Genomic DNA, 20,699 nt, shown 5'->3' with positions numbered 1-20,699 from the left:
GAAATTTGGGGACACCCCTTTTGGGGACACCCTTCCAACAACAGCAGCGTGGGTCCCTCTGCAGTGCCATCAGGCAGCTCGGGGCCAGGGGGGGCTGGAAGTGAGCCCAGCATGGGGGGGGGGGGACACCAGCGGCCACCCAGTGCTGCTCGGTCACAGGGCTGGAGTGCCACCTCTTGGGAGAGCAGAAACCAGGCGGGCAGGCGGCGTCTGCTTCAAATTTTAATGAAAGAAATAAGTTAATAAGTTAATAAAGTGAGGTAACTACCGCCGGCTGGGGAGGTCTGCGGGAACCAGCCAGCTCCTGGGGGGGGGGTCCTATGGGGGTGGCTGCTGAGCGTGGCTGGGGGCGAAGCTGTCGCATGCGCCCTCGCCCCAGGGGGCACCCACAGCCCCCCCCTGCCCGCCAGGCACCCATGGGTGGGCGGAAAGGGATGGGGGGGGTGCAGCAGCAGCAGCACGGGGGGGCTGCAAGCTCGGCCCTCGCTGGCCACATGCACTAATGAGGCTAACGAGCAAGCTCAGGGCAACCCCATGTCCCCCCTCCTCTTTTACTGGGAGCAGAAGCATCCCGGGGGGGCTGGGGAGGGGGTGGAAATCCCACAGCCCGAGGTCCCAAAAGCCCCCCCTCCCCGCCACGGGGAGCACCGGGGGCACCAGCCCCGGCTCTGCAAATTTTGGCACTACCACGGTCACCCCCAGCCCTGCGGGGCTGGAAACCAAGCAGCGTGCAAAGTGTGGGGGGGATGACACAGGGACACCCCCCCCCAAAAAAAAAAAGGTTTGCCACCCGGCCCTGAGTCCTCAGGACCCCCCTTGGGGAGCAGGATCCAGCCCTGTGCGCTGTCGGGGGGGGGGGGTTGCTTATTGCCTACCATGGCCCCCCCGGGGTTGCTGTCCCCGGGGGGGGGCGTTGCATATTCAGACATTATTGCATCTAGAATATAAATATAAATATAAATATCATTATCTCCTACCTACGTGTTGCCCTGGGAGCATGCACGGGGGGGGGGGGTCAGGGTCAGCCCCCTGCCCCCCTGCTCAGCACCGCAGCGAGGGGCTGGAGCCTTGCATAGCTTTTGGTGGCCCTGGGGGCGAGCGGGTGGCACTGGGGCAGGACCCTGATGTTGGGTGGGGGGGGCTGGACACTTGCCCTGGCTCTGGGGGCTTCCACACCCCCCTGGGGGGTTCCTCCACCCCCTGCAGCACCGTCAGATCCTGCCTGCACCCCATCCCTCTCCCACCGTGCGCCCTTGCGCACCGTAAATCCCAAGCACCGCGGTGCCGGACACGGCCCCATGGGGCTGGGCGATGCCGGGGGGGCTCCTGCGACCCCATACCCTACCCTGCGCCCCCCCCGTGGGCTGTCGGGGTCCGTCCCCGCTGCCCTCAGTCCATGTTGGCGCTGGCCGAGCGGGAGCTGCTGAGGGTCTGGGCGGAGGCCGAGATGTCCTCGTGCTCCACGGGGCTGTGGTAGTCGGAGGTGCTGTCGGGCTCGCCGGGGGGCACCCGCACGGCCCCCAGGCTGAAGGAGTTGGTGCAGCCCTTGCGCAGGCACTGCGAGTAGAGGCCGAGCAGCACGTCCAGCTTGTGCTCGATCGACTGCACCTGCGGGCGGGCAGCGCTCAGCGCACCCCCAGGAGACCCCCAGGAGACCCCCAGGAGACCCCCAGGGGACCCCCAGGGGACCCCCAGGGGACGGGGACGTGCCCGCCGGTGGCCGTCCCCTCCTCACCTGCCTCTCCACCTTGGCCACGCGCCCCATCATGCTCAGTTCATCCACCAGCTCCGGCTCGGGCACCGCTTTCTCCCCCTTTTCCCGCGTCTTCTTGTCCGCAGCGGGGCCCCCCCTGCCCACGATCTGGTCCACGCTGTCCCCAGGGGACACACAAGGCCGTGAGGGACGGGCACAGCTCACGGGGACACGTCCTGTGCGTCGCGACGGGTGGGCACGGCTCGTGGGGACGGGGACGGGGGGGTCCTGTGGGAACCCGGAGCCCCCCCCCCGCCCACCCCCAGGGGTCCCAGCTCACCGTGTCTGCAGGCTCTTGATCCTGCCCAGCATGTCCAGGTGCCCGGCCGAGTACTGCTCGATGACATCCTTCACGTCGTAGGGCCGCAGGGTCTCCTTGAATTTCCTCTTGGCCACCAGGAACTTCAGGATCCTGCGGGGACAGCGGGGTGGCTGCGGGCACCGGGGTGGGGTGGGGGGGCAGAACCCCCAGCCCCCACGGGACACCGCTCGTCTGGAGACGTCTGCTCATCCCAAACGCCGTTTTGGGGTCAGAAGGGGCAATATAGGGGATGTGGGCTCACCGCACAGCCCTGATGAGGGTCTTCACCGCCGGCAGGATGTCCTCGAAGGCCAGCTCGCAGGGGGGGCTCTTCTCCTCGCCGCTGTCCTCCGGCGGGCAGTCAGCTGCAGGCACAACAGCAGCACATTGGCAGAGCTCAGGGACCCCCCCCCATAATGGGGCCCCCCCAAACCCGCTCCCGGGGCTCACCCTCAGCCGGGGGCTGCGGCTTGAGCCGGAGGGAGGCTCGGAAGCGCGTGCGGTCGTTGAAGCTCCAGCTCTTGTGCACCTTGCTGGGGCTCGAGGCCTCGGGGGGGTCCTCGGGGCTGGGGGAGCGCTGCAGGGGGGGCCCCAGGTGCTGTCGCCCCCGGCCGCCGGGGGGGCCCAGGCGGATGCGGTCCCTGATGCCCATCTTGGTGCTGCGGGGCAGAGGATGGCAGTGTCAAGGTGGGGAGGGGGGGGACATAGAGGGGGGGGGAGGACGGGGCTGCAGAGCCCCCCGAACACAAATCGGGCACGAGCTGGGGCGCAGGCGTCACCGTGCAGGAGGTGTCTGAACCCCCCCTGATTTCTGAGAGCAGAGAAAGGAGGAGACAGACGGACGGGGGACAGACGGGCACGGGGGGGGGACACGCAGCAGAGCAGCCCCCAGCCCCACACGGAGCAGCCCCGCTCCTGCCCCAGCTCGGCTGGCACGGGGGGGGTCTGGGGAACCCGGCCAGGCCCCCCCATCCTCCTCCTCCTCTTCTTCATCCTCCTCCTCCAGCGCCCAGCTCCCTGCTCTGCTCCCGCGGGCTGAGCGCAGCCGCCCCCCTGCAGCCCCAACGCGAGCTCTGCTGGCTTGGGGGGGGGACAACAGACATCATTTATGTAGGACCTACACAAACACACCGCCTGGTGAGACGAGGGACCGCAAGCACATTTTGGCACATGCCAGGAGGCCGAGCAGAAAGGGGCCCAGCTCCACCCCGCTGCGGAGCAAACTGGAGCTGCAGAGGGGGCCCGAGCAAAGCGGGGTGGGGGGAGACCCCCGCCCGCTGCACCGGGGGCTCCGGGAGACCCGGGCACCCCCCTCGAATTCCCCAGCTGGGGGCACCGGGCTCCTGCCTTTATTGGGGCCATCAGACACCAAAACCCAGCCCGGCTCAGCCGTGCCACAGATGGAGAAACTGCGGCACGGCCACCACGGGTACAGGACCCAGAGGGGGGAGCCAGCCCCAAACCCAAGCCATGCAGCCCCCCAGGACGACCCCACAGGCAGCCCCGCATGGATCCCATGCACCCGGCGGCTCCTGGCCCCGGTACCTCCGTCTCCACGTGGCCCACGTCCTCGGCTTACCACCACCCAGCTGCCTGGGGTCGGGGCAGGCACGGGAGGAAAAACAGCGTTAGGGGGGTGGCCGGCGTGGCTGAGAGCCCCCCTGACCCCGCACACCCCGCTCCTGCTGCGAGGAGCTGAGCTGTTTGTGTAGGTCCTGCATAAACACCAGCGTCTGCCCCGCAGGGGGAAGCCCCAAAACTCCGTAAAAAAGCAGGGGGGGGGCCACGGGAACGATCCTGCGCCCTGGTTCCTTGTGGGGTCCCCCCCCGTGCCCGCTGGCCGGGGTGGGCGGCTCGGGGGCGCACGATTACCTGAGGCTCAAGCACTTGTGGGGCCGCGCGTCCTCCTCCTGCCAGCTTCGGGGTGAGTGGAGGGGGGGCAGAGAGGGTTTGGGGAGGGGGTGAGGGGATGGTGAGGAGGGGGGGGGAGGAGAGAGACACGGTGAGATGTTATGAGAGGCGATGCTCGCGGAGATGGGGCCGGGGAGATGGGTGCAGACACCGGTGCTGCCGCAGGAGGAGCCCCCCCGAACCCGTACTCACCTCGGGACCCCCCAGGGGGGAAACTGAGGCACGGGGCCGTGGTGGAGCAGAGCCCCCACTCCCTACCTAACCCTGCTGCCAGCACCCATGCCTCGGGGCCAGGCTCGGTGGCTCTTCAGCCTTCGGAGCTCGGGACCCCCCCGGCACCGTCCCGGCACCGCGGCGTTGCCAAAGCGTCCATCCAAAGGGGCAAAAATTGGCACGGGGGGGGGGGCCCCGCATGGCTCTGCCGGGACAGAGGGGCCGGGGGCTGCTCCGCCGAGGTGCCGGGGGTGGCAGCACGGGGGGGACACAGAGGAGAGGGCAGAGACATGGATCCGTGGGGGGGGGCTCCCTACCTTTCCCCCGAGCAAGGCGCGGGGACGGCGCTTTTCTGGGCAGAGGTGAAGGAGTGGTAAGGCGGCGGTGGGGCTCCGTCAGGCCATTTTCTCACCTCTGAATTCCTAAATCCTCCGTTGCGGGCTCGGTGCAAGTGCTCAAACATAAGGAGCAGCTCTCTGAGGGCGGGGTCAAACGGAAAGAGGGAGAAATTAAATGAAAAAAAAAACAAAAACGCGGCGAAGCAAAATGAGGGGGGAGCGAACCAAGGAGGGAGAGGGGCCTCTGCAAAACAAAGCGAAAAAGGGGGAAAAAGGGGAAAAGGGGAAGGAAAAAGGGGAAAGGGGGAAAGAAAAAAGGGGGAAAGGGGGATAAAAAAAGGGGAAAGGAGGATAAAAAAAAGGGGAAAGGGGGGGAAAAAAAGGGGAAAGGGGGAAAAAGGGAAAGGGGAAGGGCTCCCACGCAGCCTGTGGGGCTGAGAGGTGATGGCACCACTGGGAGGGGACAGGCAGGGGACAGGCAGGGGACAGGCAGGGGACAAGCAGTGGGGAGCTGCCCCCAAGTGCCCCGGGGGGGCTCGTGAGCTGCTGGAGCAGCCGGGGGAGGCTCAGACCCCGCGGGGATGGAGCCCGGCCCCGTCCTCGCTCTGCAGGAGGAGAAGCGGCTCCCGGCACAGCAGCGATGCACCGGGGGCACCGGAGCTCCTCGGGGGCACGGCTGTTAGGAACCCTGCTTTTGGGGGAAATAAAGAGCGAAACAGAATCAGAAATTTGTCGTGGCAAAAAATAACAGATGGAATGAGCGGCAGCAGAACACAAAACCAAAGGTGGACGGGAGGGGAGGGCTGGGAGCACGCAGGGCATCCGGAGACGTTTCGGGGTCCTCGCTCACACATGGCAGCAGAGATTTTGGGAGGTGAAAGCGCCGCAGGACGGGGCAGGGGGCTCCCCACTGAGCCCCCCCCCGGGTCCCTCTGGCTCCTGGCCTGCTGCAGCCCCACCGCCGTGGCCGTGGGGTCCCCGTGAGCGGCAGCACCGTCCCCTCTCCCGGAGGAAGGCGATGGATGGGGTGAGAGGGGGCGGTGGGATGGGTGCTGTGGGGCTGGGGGGGGGGTGAGGATGCATTTGGGTTTTGGGCAGCCCCTGAGCTGCGGCTCCGGCGTCCTGGGGCTGAGCCGGGAGCTGCTCATCCCTGAGGTCCCCACCAAGCTCTTGGTGTCCCCACGTCCCTGCGGGGACCCTCTGCGAGCCCCCCCGCCGCCTCTCGCCCCCACCCCGCCTACCTGAAGGAGGGCAGGAGGCTGTCGTAGTAGCACCAGGTGGCCGCCAGGTACGCCCGGCTGGCGTCCGTCGAGTAGAGCCGCCACGCAGCCTGGGCAGGGGGGAGCCCGCGGGCATCAGGGCTGGCCCGAGCCCCCCCCGCTGCCCCTCCTGTCCCCCCCACGGGGATTTGTGCACCCCTGGGGGACCCGCGGATGTTGGCTGGAGCTACCTGGATGAGGTTGGCCGCAGGCGTCCGCCTCTTCTCAAAGTGCTTCTGCCGGTGCTGCTCCTGCACCTTGAGCGCAAAGCCGGAGCCCAGGATCCCCTGGGGATGGGAGGGGATGGGGTCTGCGGAGGGTGGATTTTGCCCCTTTTCCCCCAATTTTTGCCAGGTGGAGGGGTGGGGGGAGCGTGCCCAGCCCTGTCCCAGCCCTACTCACGGCGGGCAGAGCAAAGAAGGAGATGCCCAGCAGGGCGAAGCCGGCCGCCAGCATCCTCCCCAGCCACGTCTGCGGCGTCTTGTCCCCGTAGCCGATGGTGGTGAGCGTCACCTGCGCGGGGACAGACAACGGGGAGCCCTGCAGGGAGCTCCCCCACACACCCCACAGCCCCGTCCCACCCTCCTGGTCCCCTCCCGGGGCTGGAAGGGGGGGGTCCTCACTTACCGTGCCCCACCAGAGGGAGTCGGCGTAGGTGGCGAACTGTGCGTTGGCGTCCTTCTCCGCCAGGTAGACGAGGAAGGAGGCGAAGATGAGCACCAAGAAGCCGATGTACCAGGCGGTGATCAGCTCCTGGTGGGGCAGCGGGGTGAGCGGGGCCGTGGTGAGGTTTGGGGGGGACGTCAGGACCCCCCCCTTTCTCCTCGTCCTCACCTTGCTGTGTGCGTAGACGACGGAGCCCAGCAGCTTCCAGGTGCCGCCGCGGCGGTCCATGCGCACCATGCGCAGGATCTGCAGGAAGCGCATGCTGCGCAGCGCCGAGGTGGCGAAGATGTTGCCCTGCGTGCCCGCCGCGATGACGGCCACCGAGGCGATGAAGACGATGAAATCTGGAGGGCGGAGAGGGCGAGGGGTGGGGTGCGTGGGGGTTTTATGGCCTGGGAGATGCTCAGAGCCCCCCAAATCCCCGCACCCCGTACCTATCGCGAGGGCAAGGGTTGGGTGTGGGGGGTTTTATGGCATGGGTGATGCTCAAAGCCCCCAAATCCCCATACCCTGTCCCCCAAATCCCCACATCCTGTTCCTATCATGGAGGTGAGGGTCAGTTGTGGGTTTTTTTTTTGGCATGGGTGATGTTGAAAGCCCCCAAATCCCTGCACCCCGTGCCTATCACAAGGGTAAGGGTTGGGTGTTGGTTTTTTTATGGCCCGGGTGATGCTCAAAGCCCAGAAAATCCCCAAACCTCTTCCCTATCACAAGGGAGAGGGTTGGGTGTTGGGGTTTTTGTGGCATGAGTGGCGCCCAAAGTCCCCAAACCCCCTGCACCCCATACCCATCACAGAGTCAAGGGTCGGTTGTGGGGGGTTTTATGGCATGGGTGATGCTCAAAGCCCCCAAATCCCCATACCCTGCACCTATCATGAAGGCGAGGGTCAGCTGTGGGGGATTTTCTGGCATGGATGATGCACAAAGTCCCCAAATCTCCACACCCTGTACCTATCATGAGGGTGAGGGGTGGGGTGCGTGGGGTTTTTATGGCATGGGTGATGCTCAGAGCCCCCAAATCTCCGCACCCCATACTTATCCCGAAGGCAAGGGTCAGTTATGTGGGTTTTTATGGCCTGGGTGATGCTCAGAGCCCCCAAACCCCCTCACCCCATACCTATCACGCAGAAGGGTTTCCGGGCAAAGCGGAGCCTCCCCCTCCAGCCCCGGTAGCGGCAGCAGCAGCCGGCCGCCCAGACGCGGACGATGTACTCCATGCCAAACACCACGATCATGACAAACTCCTGCAGGAGGGGACGAGCGGGGTGAAACCAGGAGGGCAGGGGCAGCAGGACAGCACGGGGAGGCTTTGGGGGTGCAGAAGGAAACCGGGACCCTCCCCAGGACCCCTCAAGTGACACAGCTCCGAGTTCCCGGTGCGGGGCCGTGGCCGTCGAGGCTCCCCGAGCAGCCCAGCCCTACCTGTGCCAAGCTCAAACCAAGCCGGGTCCTTTTCCTCCTCCGTCAGCATTGTCCTCCTGCCTCCCCCGTTCTGCTTACTCGGGGGAACGTCACCAGGACCTTCCCGATTTAGTCCCCGCCGCTCGCAAGAACCCCGGCGTCAGCCGTTTCTGACACTTTGGGGGAAAGTTGCCCTTTTTTTTTTATTTTTAGCCCTTCCTGCCCACTCCATCAAGGGGCCACCCCAATCCTCCAGGACCCCACAGCAGCGAGGCCACCCCGCAATGTCCCCAACGTGCCGGGCTGGGTGGCATCGGCATCGCCACCAGCATCGGGCAGCGGTGGAAGCCACGGGGCCGAGGGCTGGGAGGGGGTCTCCAGGGGGCTGCGGTGGTTTCAGCACGGGTGTGCCCCCCCCCGTCTCTTACCAGGATGAAGAGGCACTCGTTGGCCAGCTTCTGGTGCTCCTGGATGGTGGAGAAGACGGAGAGCACCAGGCAGCTGAAGACGAGGAGGAAGCTGCAACGAGAGCGCACGGGGGTGGGAGGGTGTTCGGGGGGTGGGCTTGGGGGGGGGGGGGGGGGCCAGGACCTTCCCCGGGGGTTGAGGCTGAGCCTCCGAGGCCGGGCTTTGCCCCTAGGGGGAGGCAGGGAGCGGCTCGGGAGCGCGCAGGGTGCGGGGATGCGCCCGGAGCGCGCCCCGAGGAGCCCCCGGGAGCCGCTGCCCGAGGGTCCCGCACGGAGCCCGGCCGGGGAGGGGGGCTCGGGGTGGGCAGGAGGAAGAAATTCGGCCCCCCCCAGGCTCAGGAGGCCCCCAGGGAATGGGGGTGCCCGGCCCTGGCAGTGCCCAAGGCTGGGCTGGATGGGGCTGGGGGCAGGGGTCGTGCCCATGAGGGGGGGGCTGGAGCAGAGGGTCTCGAAGGCCCCTTCAACCCGAGCCATTTTGGGGTGTTTAATGCCCAAAAATACCCGGGGGAGCACGGTGACAGTGTGCAGACAGGGGATGGGGCAGAGGACCGTGACCCCCCCCCAGCATCCCCACCCTTTCACCCAGGAGCGGGGGCTGCAGGGGGCACCTCGGACACTGCCCAGCCCCTGCTCGCAGCCCCCCCGCTGCCACTGCTGGCACCAGGAGCGATGTCCCCAACGGGACAGGCAAGGGGGGGCTTTAACACCTTGCTGCTGGGCAGGCGGAGGGGACCAGGGGCCCCACAGGACCCCCCCCGTGATGGGGTCATGTCCCCAGGTCACCCCGCAGCACACGGGGGAGGAGGAGGAGGAGGAGGAAGGCCCGGCTCCAGCAGCCGTGGGGCTCGGTGCCAGGCTCTGCCGCAGCCCTGCGGCCTCTTACCCAAAACAACCGCTTAAAAAAAAAGCAGGGCAGGAGCTGGAGGGCCCCCCCCAGGCAGAAAGGGGACCAGAGCCACTTGGGAACAGCCGGGACCCAAGGGCAGAGTCAGCAGGGAGCTGCTCCCAGGCTGCCCGTCCCGAGAGCTGGGGCGAGACCAAAGGGGCTTTGGCCCACTTAAAAATAAAAAGGAGGGGAAAAGAAAAATAGATTCTGGAGCTGAGGCAGACGAAACTCTCCAAAAATACATTATTATTTTTTTTTTTTTTCCCCTGATCCAGCGATTCTAAAAATGGAAAGCGGAGGGTTTGTGCCACCGGCCCCACGTGATGGGCGCGCAGAGGGCTCCGCTCGAGCCGCCTTGCGTAACGGCACGGGGGCACCGGCACCGGGCCCCCCCCCCCAGGACCGGGCACAGCGGGGACAGAGCTGGGAGCACAGCCCCACCACGGGCTGGTGGTGCAAGCAGGGTGGTCCCAGCACCCCCCCTGACCCCCCAGCAGCTCCAGCACCCGGTGCAAGCAAAGCCCCCAGGACCTGCAAGAGGCGCTGCGGAGAGCGCAGGGCTCGGCTCGGCACCGTGCTGCCCGACACCGTCTTGGAGCACTTTCTTGTCTCCTCTTGCTGCTGACACAGAGATTTGGAGCTGAATTGGCTGCCCGGGGTGGCTGAGGGGCTGAAACCAGACCCTACAGCAGCAGGAAGGGCACCACGGGGAGAGGTGTCCGCCGGGACGATGCTCGGTGCCCTCCTCGGGAGCACCCAGGCCAGGGGAGGTGGCTCAGGCACCGAGCACTCAGGAGGGAGCTGAGAGGTCCCCGGCAGCACCGCATGAACCTGGGCAGGCTGGGAAGGTGCAAAAGGAGCGAGAGCCAGACCTGGGTCAGAAAACAGCCTGAAGGAACCAGGCCGGTCCCTTCCCCAAAACTGCTGCCACGAGGGGAAATTGGAGACGAGGCTGAGGGCAGAGAAACGCAAGGAAATGGGAGAAGGGCTGGGAGCAGGGCAAGGGGAGGGCAGAGCTGGAACAACGCACACCCAGACGAAGGGGCTGGGGGTGTCGTGGCCCCAGACGATGCTCCAAGGTGCTCCCCAGCTTTGGGGCTGGGGGCTGCAGCCATCCCCTGCCCCCTGAATGATGGGCACAGCTTTTTCCCCGTGCAGGAGCTCTGCCCTTAGCAGCTGGGGGCAGCAGCAGCTCGCCGGGCTCCCCGCCGCGACGCTCGTCTGGAGAAGCAAACCCAAGCCTTGGCCGAGCCGCCCAGGGCAGAGCCTTTGTGCACCATCAGCACCAAACGTTACACAAGCGGGATTTGGCAGGCAATTACACGGGCAGCGGAGCGCAAAGCAGAAGAGAATGCAGAAATCTCCCAGCCTGCGAAGATTTGTGCCTCTCGCCCAAGCTGGGGCCAGACAGGGGGGTGCAGGGGGGGGGGGTCTCTGATCCTTGGCACACGCTGGCCCCGTTGGGCACCCTCCTAACCCGAGCACCGCACGGGCACTGAGCTGGTTGGGATCACCATGCTGCAGGAGTGATGGAAAAGCCACCTCGAGAGCTGCTGCCCCCGGTGCCACCCCCCCAGGGGATGCTCCTGCCCGGCCCCGAGCCCCACAGTGGGGTTTTGTGAAGGACACGATCCTGTGAGGCCCCCACGGCCCCCGCAGGGAAAGCAACTTGGTGGGAACACATCACCTGCTGGGAATTAACTCAGAAAGCTGGGGAAAGAGCCCCCGCCTGGCTGCTGGCAGTGCCTAAGCAGCTTAGGGGAGGATCAGGTGCTGGGGGGGCAGGAAAGGGGTTCCCCAAAGCCCCCACCCCCCCATGTCCCAACTGCTGCAGCCAGGGGCTGTGGGGGCACCTCCTGTGCCTCCCCACACCCTGCAGGCACGGAGCTCGTCTGCAGGAGCACTCCTCCTGCTGTGCCCCAAAATATTAATTAAAACCCAGCAGGGGAGGGGCTGGTTGGAGAAAACGAACCTCCTGGCATTAATCTTCATTAGGGCTGCCTTCGCCATATGCTCCCGGCCGCTCCGGCGGCAGGAGAGGGGAAGGAGCAGGTGAGGTGGGGAAGGTGCTGAGCTCAGGGAAATGGGATGGGGTCAGCCAGGGGCACCCCCAGAGCTGGGCTGAACCCCCCCGGGCAGACAGGCTCCAGCCTCGGGGGCTGCACCCCGCGGGGTTTGGTGAGGCTGGGGAATGGGGGGTGAGTTTTGGGCACCCCCGTGCCCGGCCCTGCTGTGGGCAGAGCGCAGCGGTAACGGGGTGGAAGGAAAACACCACGCGCCGCAGAGCAAACAGCTCGGCCTGGAGACGAGCCCGGCACGGCCCCGAGAGGGAGAGGAACCAGTGGCACCACCAGCCCTGGCACCATCGTGGCACTGCTGGGTCCCCGTGGTGCTGGGTGGCAGCACTGGGTGTCCCCAACCTGTGCACCAAGTCCACTCGGGGGACAAAACCACCCAAACCTGGCTGGGATGGGGACGAGGATGGGGTCAGGGATGGGGACGGGGATGGTGCTTTGCCCCCTGCACCCCCAAACCCGCCAGGCTCAGCACCCCGAGCACCGCCTGCAGCTGTATAAACAGTGTGTCTTATAAATCCCCCTTCCCTCGCGCAGCAGCCTTGCAGGAGAGGCGGCGCAGGAGGCCTGTCTGCCCCGGGGATATAAATATATAAATATTGGATATAAATATCGGCGCTGGAGCCGGGCTGTTTGTGGCTGTAACCATGGCAGGGGCGGCCACCCCCTCATCCTGCAGCGCCGGGCATCGCCCGCGGCCACGCAGGAGCTCGGTGGCTGCTCCTGCCCAGCACCCAAAAAAAAAACCCCAATCCCTTGGGAAGGGGAAGGAGCTGCCCTAATCGCTGCCGTGCCTCCAGCTCGGGGGGTGCACAGAGGGGGAGGTGGGACCCGGGACAAGGAGCCCGGCTGGGGGCTGCACGGCGCATCCCGTGGCCACGCGGGGACCCAGTGTCACCGTCCAGAAGGGATCTGGAGGATGTCCCGCTCCGTGCTTCCCTGCTAGGTGCTTCAGTGCAGGCAGCCAGGCAGGGACTCGCTGCACGAGTGACAAAACCCTGGCACCGCTGCCCTGCACGGCCGGGCAAGCTTCTTCCTCCCCTGCCAAGCCCCGCGCGGGGCCACCCCTGCGCCCTCGGGTGGGTGCCAAGTCCCCGAGGCCTTCGGGCTCCAGGCAGAGCGAGCCGGAGACTGAGAGCAGCATCACACATCGCCCACCCCGGGGTCTGTGCCCCTCATCGCCCCCCGGCCCCCCAGCCCTGGCAGGGGAACGGTCACAAGGTTCCTGCGGCCGGTGCCAAGACGCTCACACGGAGCAGCTGAGATAGTTTCGCTCTTGGATCATCTGGCAAGCCACGGGCTGAGGGGAGGGGGGAGGAAAGGGAGCGAGTTCCCAGAGCCGTTCCCGAGGGGCCGCGCACCCCAGCACAACAGGAGGGGGACAGGAGACCCCCGGAGGGCATCGCACATGGGGGGCAGAGGGGGCAGGTTGGGGCGCTCAGCCCCATTCCATCCCCTCACCCCAGGGCGCAGACAACCCAAACCTCTCCAAAAGCATCCCCTCGGGGTGGGGGGACCCCGGCCACGCAGGTGTCCCCCCCGTCCTCACCACTGGGGCCAGCCAGACCCAGGCCCCAAACCCTGCACCTTGTGCTCGGGGTCCGGCAGGAGCAGCTGGAGGGGAAACGAAGAAGAAAGAGGAAAGAAGGAGATCGATGTGCAGTTTCACGTTGCACCACAGCCACTTCATTTTATGCCCCAGCGACGCTGCGTCAGGTTCAGCAAACTGCTGCGTCGCCTTCTCCTTCCCCTGCCATTTCCCCCCCCACCACAGCTCCCATTTCAAGCTGGGACAAGAGGACAGGGGGCGGCCCTGAGGGGGTCCCCTGGGGTCCCCAGGAAGGAGCCCTGGCTCCAAGGGCGCAGCTCCAGCAGCCGAGGGTCCCGGCCTCGCTGTCCCGTTTCATTTTGGCCACCCGCGTGCAGCAGTCGGGTTTTCCTCCTCCTCCTCCTGAGGGTCCCCCCAAAGAACCCCGCACCCTGCAGCCATCCCATCCCGCTCCCCGCAGCCTCTCCGCTCACAGGACAGGAGCAGAAAGCCCAGGAGCTGCCAGCAGCCTGCCCCCCCCAGCCAGCTGGCACCCCCAGGGACCTGCCAGCGCTGTCCTGCACCCCCTGTGCCAGCAGGGATGCCCACGGCCCCGCTGCCAAACCATGGGCACCACACACCCTCTCCAGCTTTGGTCTACCCTTTCCCTCCACGTCCTGGCCCCGTCCCCATCCCCAGGCACAGGGAGACCCTTCCCCAGGAGGGGGGTAAATAGGGGCACACCAGTTTGGCACCGTCCCACCAGTGCCTCCAGAGCAGCCGGCACGGGGAGGCGCGTGGATTACCCCGCCCTGGGGGCTGCGCTTTGGGCAGGGGTCCGGGGATGCTGCCGGTGCTGCTGGCTCGGTCTTCCCCATTTTGCTCCAGGTCAAACCTCACCAAAACCCTTATTAAAGAGCTCCCCTAAGGGCTGGAAATGTGCTGAGCTGAGCTCCTGGTGCAGCTCCCCGCTGCCAGAGCCCCCTCTCCACCGGGGCAGGGCACCCATGGCAGGGCACCGCTCCCCACGGGGCTTTGTTGGCACACGCAGGGAGGACAGCGAAAGGGGAAGCTTTGATTTGCTTCTGGCCCTAAATCCTGTCGGTTCAGGCTCCAGTCACGCTCCCAGATTTTCCCTATAAGCTCTGGGCTGGGAGCTGGCACCAGCCGAGCCCAGGCTCGGTGTGGTCAGCACGGCCCCACAGCCAGGGGACAGAGGGGACGGGGCCACCACCGCCCCCCTCAGCTCTATTTTTGGGGCAGGACGAGGGGGCTGCAAAGATGTGGCAGCAACAAACCCATCCCGCGAGGAGGGGACCAGCATCACCCAGCCCCCAGCAGCCGCTCGGGGAGGATTTGGGATCAATTTCCCCGCAGAAGGAGACTGAACTTGGGCAATAAGCGGTATCAGCTCAGCCCGGCTGCGTGCTCCCAGACCTTAAAACTGCTCAGAGGAGGGAAGCTCTCCGCTTCTCAGTGGGGATTTCCATTTTATGGAAATTTTCCATTTTTCCAGTTTTCAGCCCTGTCTGGGAGCCAGGCAGCCGTGGATGGGTCCTGGGCCCGGCGCTGCCCCGACCTTGGGCGACCTTGGGGCATCTCCCGTGCCTCGGTGTCCCCCGAGCAAGAGGGGGTAACGCCGTCCCCTCCTCGTCCCCAAACCTATCCTCAGGCGTTGAGGCACACAGATCGCTCCTGCGAACACCAGTACCAGGAAATTTGGAAGCCAGAAGTGAGCCAAACTCCCCAGGAAGTCTTTTCGGAGCGGGCAGCCCTCTGTGCGCCCACCACGGCGCCTTCCCATGGGCTTTTTGGGGTCCCTTTTTGGGGGCACAGGCACAGCCACGCAGCCCAGCCCTCGAGGGCAGGTGGGGCTGGGGACGGGCACGATTCCCACCCCCATCCCAGTGATTCCCATCCCCATCCCAATGATTCCCATCCCAGCCAGGTCCAGCCCCAGCAGACGAGCCCCTTGGAGCTGCCCCGAGCCGCGGCACAGCTCCCAAATTGGGGACAAAGCCGTCTCCTGATGGCACCCGCAGCTCCGTGGCTCTGCAAGGGGACTCGCTCTGTCCAGTGCTGCTGATTTTGGGGAAAAAAACCCACTGGGAGAAGGCGCTGTGGGAGGAGGAGGGTGCCTGAGCGCACACAGGGGATCCCAGTGCAGAAACCCAGCAAGAACACAAAAAAAAAGCCTTGCCCCCCCCTCCCAAAGCAGGAGGTTTCGGCTGCCACCCCAAACTCCCCGCAGGAGAAGCTTTGTTGGGCAGCACTTGCAGCGTGGGGATAATTTCCAGATCACACTGCGGAGGTGTCGGCAGGCCTTACAAATGGGGCCCCGGGCTCCTCGCGTGGCTCCCCGGGGAGCTCAGGTGCCCTGCGATCAAGTGACAAATTCCTCCTGCCACGGCAAAGTGCTAACTTACGCAAGACCCACTTTCCTGCCTCTTAACGAGCTGCTCTCCGCTAACGAGCGGGCACCGCTGCGCAACGGGGCCGGGGAGGCAAAATTTGGGGCTCCCACTCCCTGGGGGGCCATGCCCAGAAGGGTTGAAGGGTGCACACCGAGTGCATGAGAGATTTTGGGGGAAAAACATCACTTTCTGTATGGCTACGGCCAGGCAGGGAGTAGCAGCGTCCCAGCAGGGTCCCAGGTGGGGGCGGGCAGCGCAGCCCCGCATGGAGCCCCCCAGCCCCTGGTTGCACCCCCAGCCCCCTGAGGGCACCCCAAGGGGGCAGAAATCCCCCCTCGGCCACGAGCTGAGCCTGTGCCTCCGCTGATGGCCGGGCTGGGGAAGGGTCCAGCTCCTGGAGCATCCCCGGGACGTGCTGGGGACCACGGGGGGGACATCTCACGGGGCACCGCTGCCAGCCTTTTACCAGGGAGAACCCCCCCCCAAAAAAAAACGTCTCCCCCATCCCACCTTGGCACAGCTCAGGGGGTACCAGGGGGGGATTTTTGGGTGCCTGCCCCATTGCTACCCCATGGGACGGGTCCCCAGTGGCACCCAAAGGTGCCCTGTGCCCTCTCCATGGGACCCCCACCCCCGAGGGTCCCCACGGACTCACAGGGGACGGGGACAGACCGAGGGGGTGCCCCCAGCACGGCGCAGAGCGGCACCGGGGAGCCGTCGGGGGCTCAACACCCGTTCTCAGCCCCCCCCCCCCGGCTCGGTGCTCGCCCCCTGCCCGCTCCCGGAGCTCCCCAGCTCGCTGCGCACCCGGAGACCCCCACTGGGAAGCTCCGGCCCCCCCCCACCCCGAGGGCGTCCCTGTTCTCAGCACCACCCCGCCACCTCCGGGAGGTCGCAGCCCACCCCCCCCCCAACCCCCAAAACCCCCAAAACAACCCCAAAAACCTCGAGGGTCCCGTCCCGCGGCACTCACATAAAGGCGTGGTACACGAAAGCCCCCCCGCGGGGCCGCTCCAGCACGTTGTAAAGGCAATTCTGCAGCCTCCGCCGGCACCGGGGGGGCCCGGCGGGGTGGGGGGCACCGGCAGCAGCAGAAGCAGCAGCGGGGGAGGCAGCAGAAGCAGCAGCGGGGGCGGCCCCGAGGCTCGGAGCCGCCAGCAGCCCCCGGCGGCGGGGAGCGGGGGTCCCGCCGGGGCCCCCCCCGCTGTCGGTGCGCACCGCCCGCAGCCGCTCCCCGCCGCTCCCCGCCGCCCCGGCCATGGCGCCCGGCCCCGTTCACGCCGCCCGCATGGCCCCCCCCGAGCCCCCCCCCCCACACCGCTCCGGAGCCCCGGGACGGCTCCGTTTATCCGCGCCCCCCCCCCCCCGGTTCTGTCTCCTCCTGGTTCTCTCTCCCCGGTCACCTGCCTTTAGCCGCCCCCCCCGTCCCGGTAACGGGACCTCCCCCCCCCTCCGGTGCTGCCCCGCCCCGCAGCACCTGGCCCCCGCCCACCCCAAGCCCGGGGGGGGGGATTTGGGGGAGTCCGTAGAGGCAGCAGCCCCCGGGGGGAAAAGGGGAGGGGGCGCCGCTGGCTCTCAGTGGGGTCCCCCCCCCCCTCTCTCCGGTGCTGCTGGGGGACCCGGTCCCATTTTGCCCCCCCCTGAGCCCGGTGGGGAGGGTCCGCTACGGGGTGGGGGGGTGTGGGGCAGCTCGGAGGGAGCGTCCCGAACCGCCAGGGATGGAGCACCCAGGGGGGAGCATCCCAAATTGTAGGGGATGGAGCATCCCGGGGGGGGGAACATCCTAAATCACAGGGGATGGAGCATCCTGGGGGGAGCATCCCAAATTGTAGGGTATGCAGCATCCCAAGGGGAGCACCCCAAAGCACTGGGTGCTGAGCACCCCAAAGCACCAGGTCCGGAGCACCCCAGGATCCCCAATTCCTCCCCTGTCCTCGAGGTCCCGCACACCCACAAGGGTTTTGCTCTGCCACCTTATCCCCCGAGCTCCCCCGTTACCAGATGGGGAAACTGAGGCACGCTGCAGCCGGTTCCCACCCCCCCCCCATGCCCCATGGGGGGTGCCCCGGGGCCCCGAGCTCCGGGAGAGGAGCGCAAGTTGCAGCTCCGGGCGGTGAATTATTTAACGCGGTGCTTGGAGATCCTGGCACGGGCACGGGGCCCTCGTGAGCACTGCGGTACGGGGTAGGGCTGGGGGAGCACACGCAAGAAATGGGTGGTTTGATTTGAGGGGGGCACGGGGGAAATCGTGCTGGCCCCAAACCCACCCCGAGGGCCAGCTTGCAAAACCAACCTCCCCCCGAGGATGCCCCACAAGCACCCAAGGGTGCCCCAAAAGCGCCACGGCACCAAGACACCACCGAGAGCCGGTTCCGTGTGGGCTGTAATTTTGTGGGTCCAACCCAAAATCTGCCCTGCGCCCTCCTGCAGCCCAATTCTGAGCTCCTCGGGGGTCCCAACGCAGCATCCCCCCCCCCCGCCGTGGAGCACCTTGACCTTCAGCATCTCCCTCGGGTTCCTGTGCCCCCCTCGTCCCCGCGGTTTAGGTTTCACCTGGCGATTGATCGGAGTTAAGGTGACCCGAAAGGACTTCCAGAGAGGGGCGCGGGCGCAGGGGGGGGGCCGGGCGGGTGGGAAATGTTGGGTTTATTCCCACTTTGGTGCAGGCTGAGGTCCCAGACGTGCTGGGGAAGCCCTGGGGGAGCTCTGCTTGCAGAATTAGTTTTTTTTTTTAAACAAAGTCATAATTTCTCCAAGCTGGGGGGAGAAGGGGACCTCAGAGGCTGCTCCAGCAGAGCACCCAGGGGTGATTTTGGGAAGGGTGCATCCTGCACCGGGGTCACGCTTTCCACCTGCACAGATCCTGGGAAAATCCACTGATGTGTGGAGCTGGGAGGTTTTGTAGGGTATTGGCCAACCAGCAGAACCAGCAGAGGTTTTGGGGAGCCGGCCCAGGCTCTGCTGGCTTTTTACCCCCTGCCTGGCCACGGGCATCCCGCAGAGCCCCCTCTCATCCTCGTGTCCAGCCCCCGGTGGAACTTTTAAAGAGGATTTCCGAATTCGGGTGCTGCTGAGCAAGGAGGCCTCCGTGCTCGGAGCCTGCTGCCCTCTTGGGATTGCAGCTCAAATTCCTGGCACGGCCGGGGAGGCCGGGATTTGAGGCCAGGATTTGCATCTACAGGATTTCCAGTAAGTTTTGCAGCCCTGGTATGCAGCTGCAGAGCTGCCGGCTGGGGAGGGTGACAGGGGGGACGGGGGCTCCATGGGGAAGGTGAAATGGGATGGGAGCAAAACCCAGGCTGGTGCCCTCCATTTGGGGTGCTGGGGGGGTCCCAGGGAAGATCTGGGGGCGCACGGAGGGCAGGAGGTGGCCAAAACCTCTGCACAAGGGAGCCTGAGCTGGGGCTCGGTGGCTGGGATGGAAAATGCTGGGGACAGGGTGCTCGGGGCTGGGGACAACTGGGGGCAGGGGGCAGGGAGCAGGGAGGGCTGTGGAGCACCTGCATCTGCCAAAAATTTGGCCAAAACCCAGGGCAATTAGCTGCTGGCTTGGCGCTCGAGCAAACAAGAGGCTGGGATGGCCCGGCCACGCTTCGGAGAGCTCCGTGCTGCAGGATGGGACCCGGCAGGGCTGGGGTGACCCCAAAACCCAGCCTCCATCCCCAGGACCCTCCGTCCCCAGGACCCTCCGTCCCCACGCAGCAGCCACCCGTGGGTGCCCTCTCCTGGCCGCATCCCACACGCGGAGTTTTCACCCAATATATTCTATTTTTTTCCCCTGTTTTTGTGCTGACTCTGCTCCAGGCGCGGTGATGCCCATCCTGCTCGGAGCTGAGGGCGCTGCTGGCTCCCAGCCCTTTTTTTAGGACTCCCAGGGGTGACCTCACCTGGCCCAGGAGCTGCAATTCCTGCACCGAGCTCCCTCGCTGGAACAACCTGGCCCCGTTTATGGGCTTTACACCACTCCTGGAGCTGCTCCTCGCTGCGAAACCACGGCGAGCTCGGCTCTTCTGGCAGGAAAAACGAGCAGCTGCTGGTGCTGGCACTGTCCCCGCGCTGTCACAGCTCTGCCAAGGCGCTGCACAAAGCCACAGAGCCCCTCCTGGACGACGTGCCAAGTATGTCAAATCGCCCGATGGTGGACACAAAGATGACGAGTTACAAAACCTCAGCCGTGTTTTAGCCAAGACCCAGAGGCTTGGCCCCAACGCCGCCGGGATCCTCGCCGTGTGCTCAGTTAAACCTGGCTCCTGGAGCTGGTTCACACCCGCCCCAAAGCCCTCGCTGCTGCAGAAGCTGCAGGGAAGGCTGGCGAAGGGCTGCTGTGCCGAGGCAGGCACCATACAACGACCCCACAGAGACCCCCTTGGCTGGTGGGCACCACCAGAGCTCCCACCCCACCGCTCGTGTTCCCAAAGACCCCAACCAAGCCCCTTCTGCAGCCACCCTCAAGCCCCGTTTGCTGTTTTCACCACTTTGGGGTGATTTTTTCAGGGACTGGGGCTGCGCTTCGCTTGGCAGGTTAATGCTGGGCACCGGTTCCCAAAGAAAGTGCAGACGTTATCTTAGAAAGGAAAATTTATTTTGTTTCATGAAGCTTATATTACATGCATCGACTGAAGCTAGTACAACAGTTAACAGCAGGGCTGGGGTTTGTCCAGGCTTCCATTAGTGTTTCTGGAATAAACCAGGCCAAATTAAAGAATCGTTTGTCCTTCGAAAATACAGTCATAATACAAGGAATGTTTTTGTTTTCACTTTAATTACTCTTCCCCTACTCCCTGCCCCCTAGCTGCATACACTCAATGCTCCGGCTTACCAAAAAAGGAGGCAGGAGAGGAAAATCTAACACACATACACACTGCCCCCCCCCCCCACGCCCCTAATGGACCACTGAGATGGTAGGACTGAATCTAGCTCTATTCGGAGAAAAATACAAAGAGAATACCGGGAATAAAGCTCTTACAACAAACCAGAGGCAGTACCCTTTAATCATTTCACTAGATAAAAACGTTTTTACACATCGTTCAATGAGATGCTGCCAATTCCTTTCGATTACTTCTCTTCAGTTTCCAGGGGGTCGGAACAAGCAGCTGAATACACTGAAATATTGACTTCTGAAATTAAAAATACAAATATTGCCTTCTTGTCAGTGTCTGCTGGATATTCTCTCATACCCACCAGAGGAAGGTGTACAGTGCACCAAGAGACCGCAGCCTACTGTAGGCTGAATATTGAGCACGGATACAGAGAAGCAGATGGGTTCATCAGACCGGGTCGGTACGGCCAGCGTGGGGCTGGAACGGGGTTTTGTTTCCACACGGAGACACGAGGTGCCCTCAGTCCCCTGTCACTTGCGTGGCCTGGCCGTCTGAGGTTTGGTTGGTGGACTGAATGAACATGGGCTGGGTGATGTCCTGGCCTGCAGGCATGGTCACTTGCTGGATCTGATAAAGCTGCTGGCGGGGGAAGAAAGGGCTGTCAGTT

At 65.2% G+C, this 20,699-nt stretch overlaps 2 protein-coding genes across 11 annotated transcripts in view; both read right to left on the bottom strand.

Annotated features, from left to right (window-relative positions):
* Nucleotides 1-209: 209 nt before the first annotated feature.
* On the bottom strand, nt 210-16,560 carry KCNQ4 (potassium voltage-gated channel subfamily Q member 4). Of its 5 annotated transcripts, none has more exons than XM_068657993.1 (15): nt 16,186-16,560; nt 8,271-8,361; nt 7,559-7,685; nt 6,610-6,785; nt 6,403-6,528; nt 6,178-6,315; nt 5,967-6,062; nt 5,758-5,846; nt 4,496-4,654; nt 3,927-3,971; nt 2,505-2,713; nt 2,317-2,419; nt 2,034-2,165; nt 1,736-1,871; nt 210-1,608 (listed from the first exon to the last, which is right to left on the bottom strand). In XM_068657993.1, the coding sequence occupies exons 1-15, from the start codon at nt 16,470-16,472 to the stop codon at nt 1,390-1,392; spliced, it is 2,133 nt and encodes a 710-aa protein (XP_068514094.1). In that variant the 5' UTR covers nt 16,473-16,560; the 3' UTR covers nt 210-1,389. The 5 variants fall into 5 exon arrangements, with proteins under 5 accessions (XP_068514094.1, XP_068514096.1, XP_068514097.1 ...); XM_068657995.1 differs by having other exon boundaries at nt 6,178-6,288; nt 16,186-16,557; XM_068657996.1 differs by lacking the exon at nt 3,927-3,971 and having other exon boundaries at nt 16,186-16,556.
* Nucleotides 16,561-19,772: 3,212 nt separating this feature from the next.
* Nucleotides 19,773-20,699, bottom strand: part of NFYC (nuclear transcription factor Y subunit gamma) — a 29,268-nt gene continuing 28,341 nt past the window's right edge. For 4 of the 6 annotated variants that reach the window (XM_068658009.1, XM_068658008.1, XM_068658005.1 and 1 more), the window contains one exon: nt 19,773-20,671. In XM_068658009.1, coding sequence (XP_068514110.1) covers nt 20,552-20,671 — 120 coding nt within the window. In that variant the 3' untranslated portion in view covers nt 19,773-20,551. The remainder of the gene's footprint in view (nt 20,672-20,699) is intronic. The other 2 variants (XM_068658010.1, XM_068658007.1) reach the window with 1 other exon arrangement.

The sequence above is a fragment of the Anas acuta genome, chromosome 21 (genome assembly GCF_963932015.1).
Source record: "Anas acuta chromosome 21, bAnaAcu1.1, whole genome shotgun sequence".
Lineage (NCBI taxonomy): Eukaryota > Metazoa > Chordata > Aves > Anseriformes > Anatidae > Anas > Anas acuta.
This window is presented reverse-complemented; position numbering and strand designations above follow the sequence as displayed.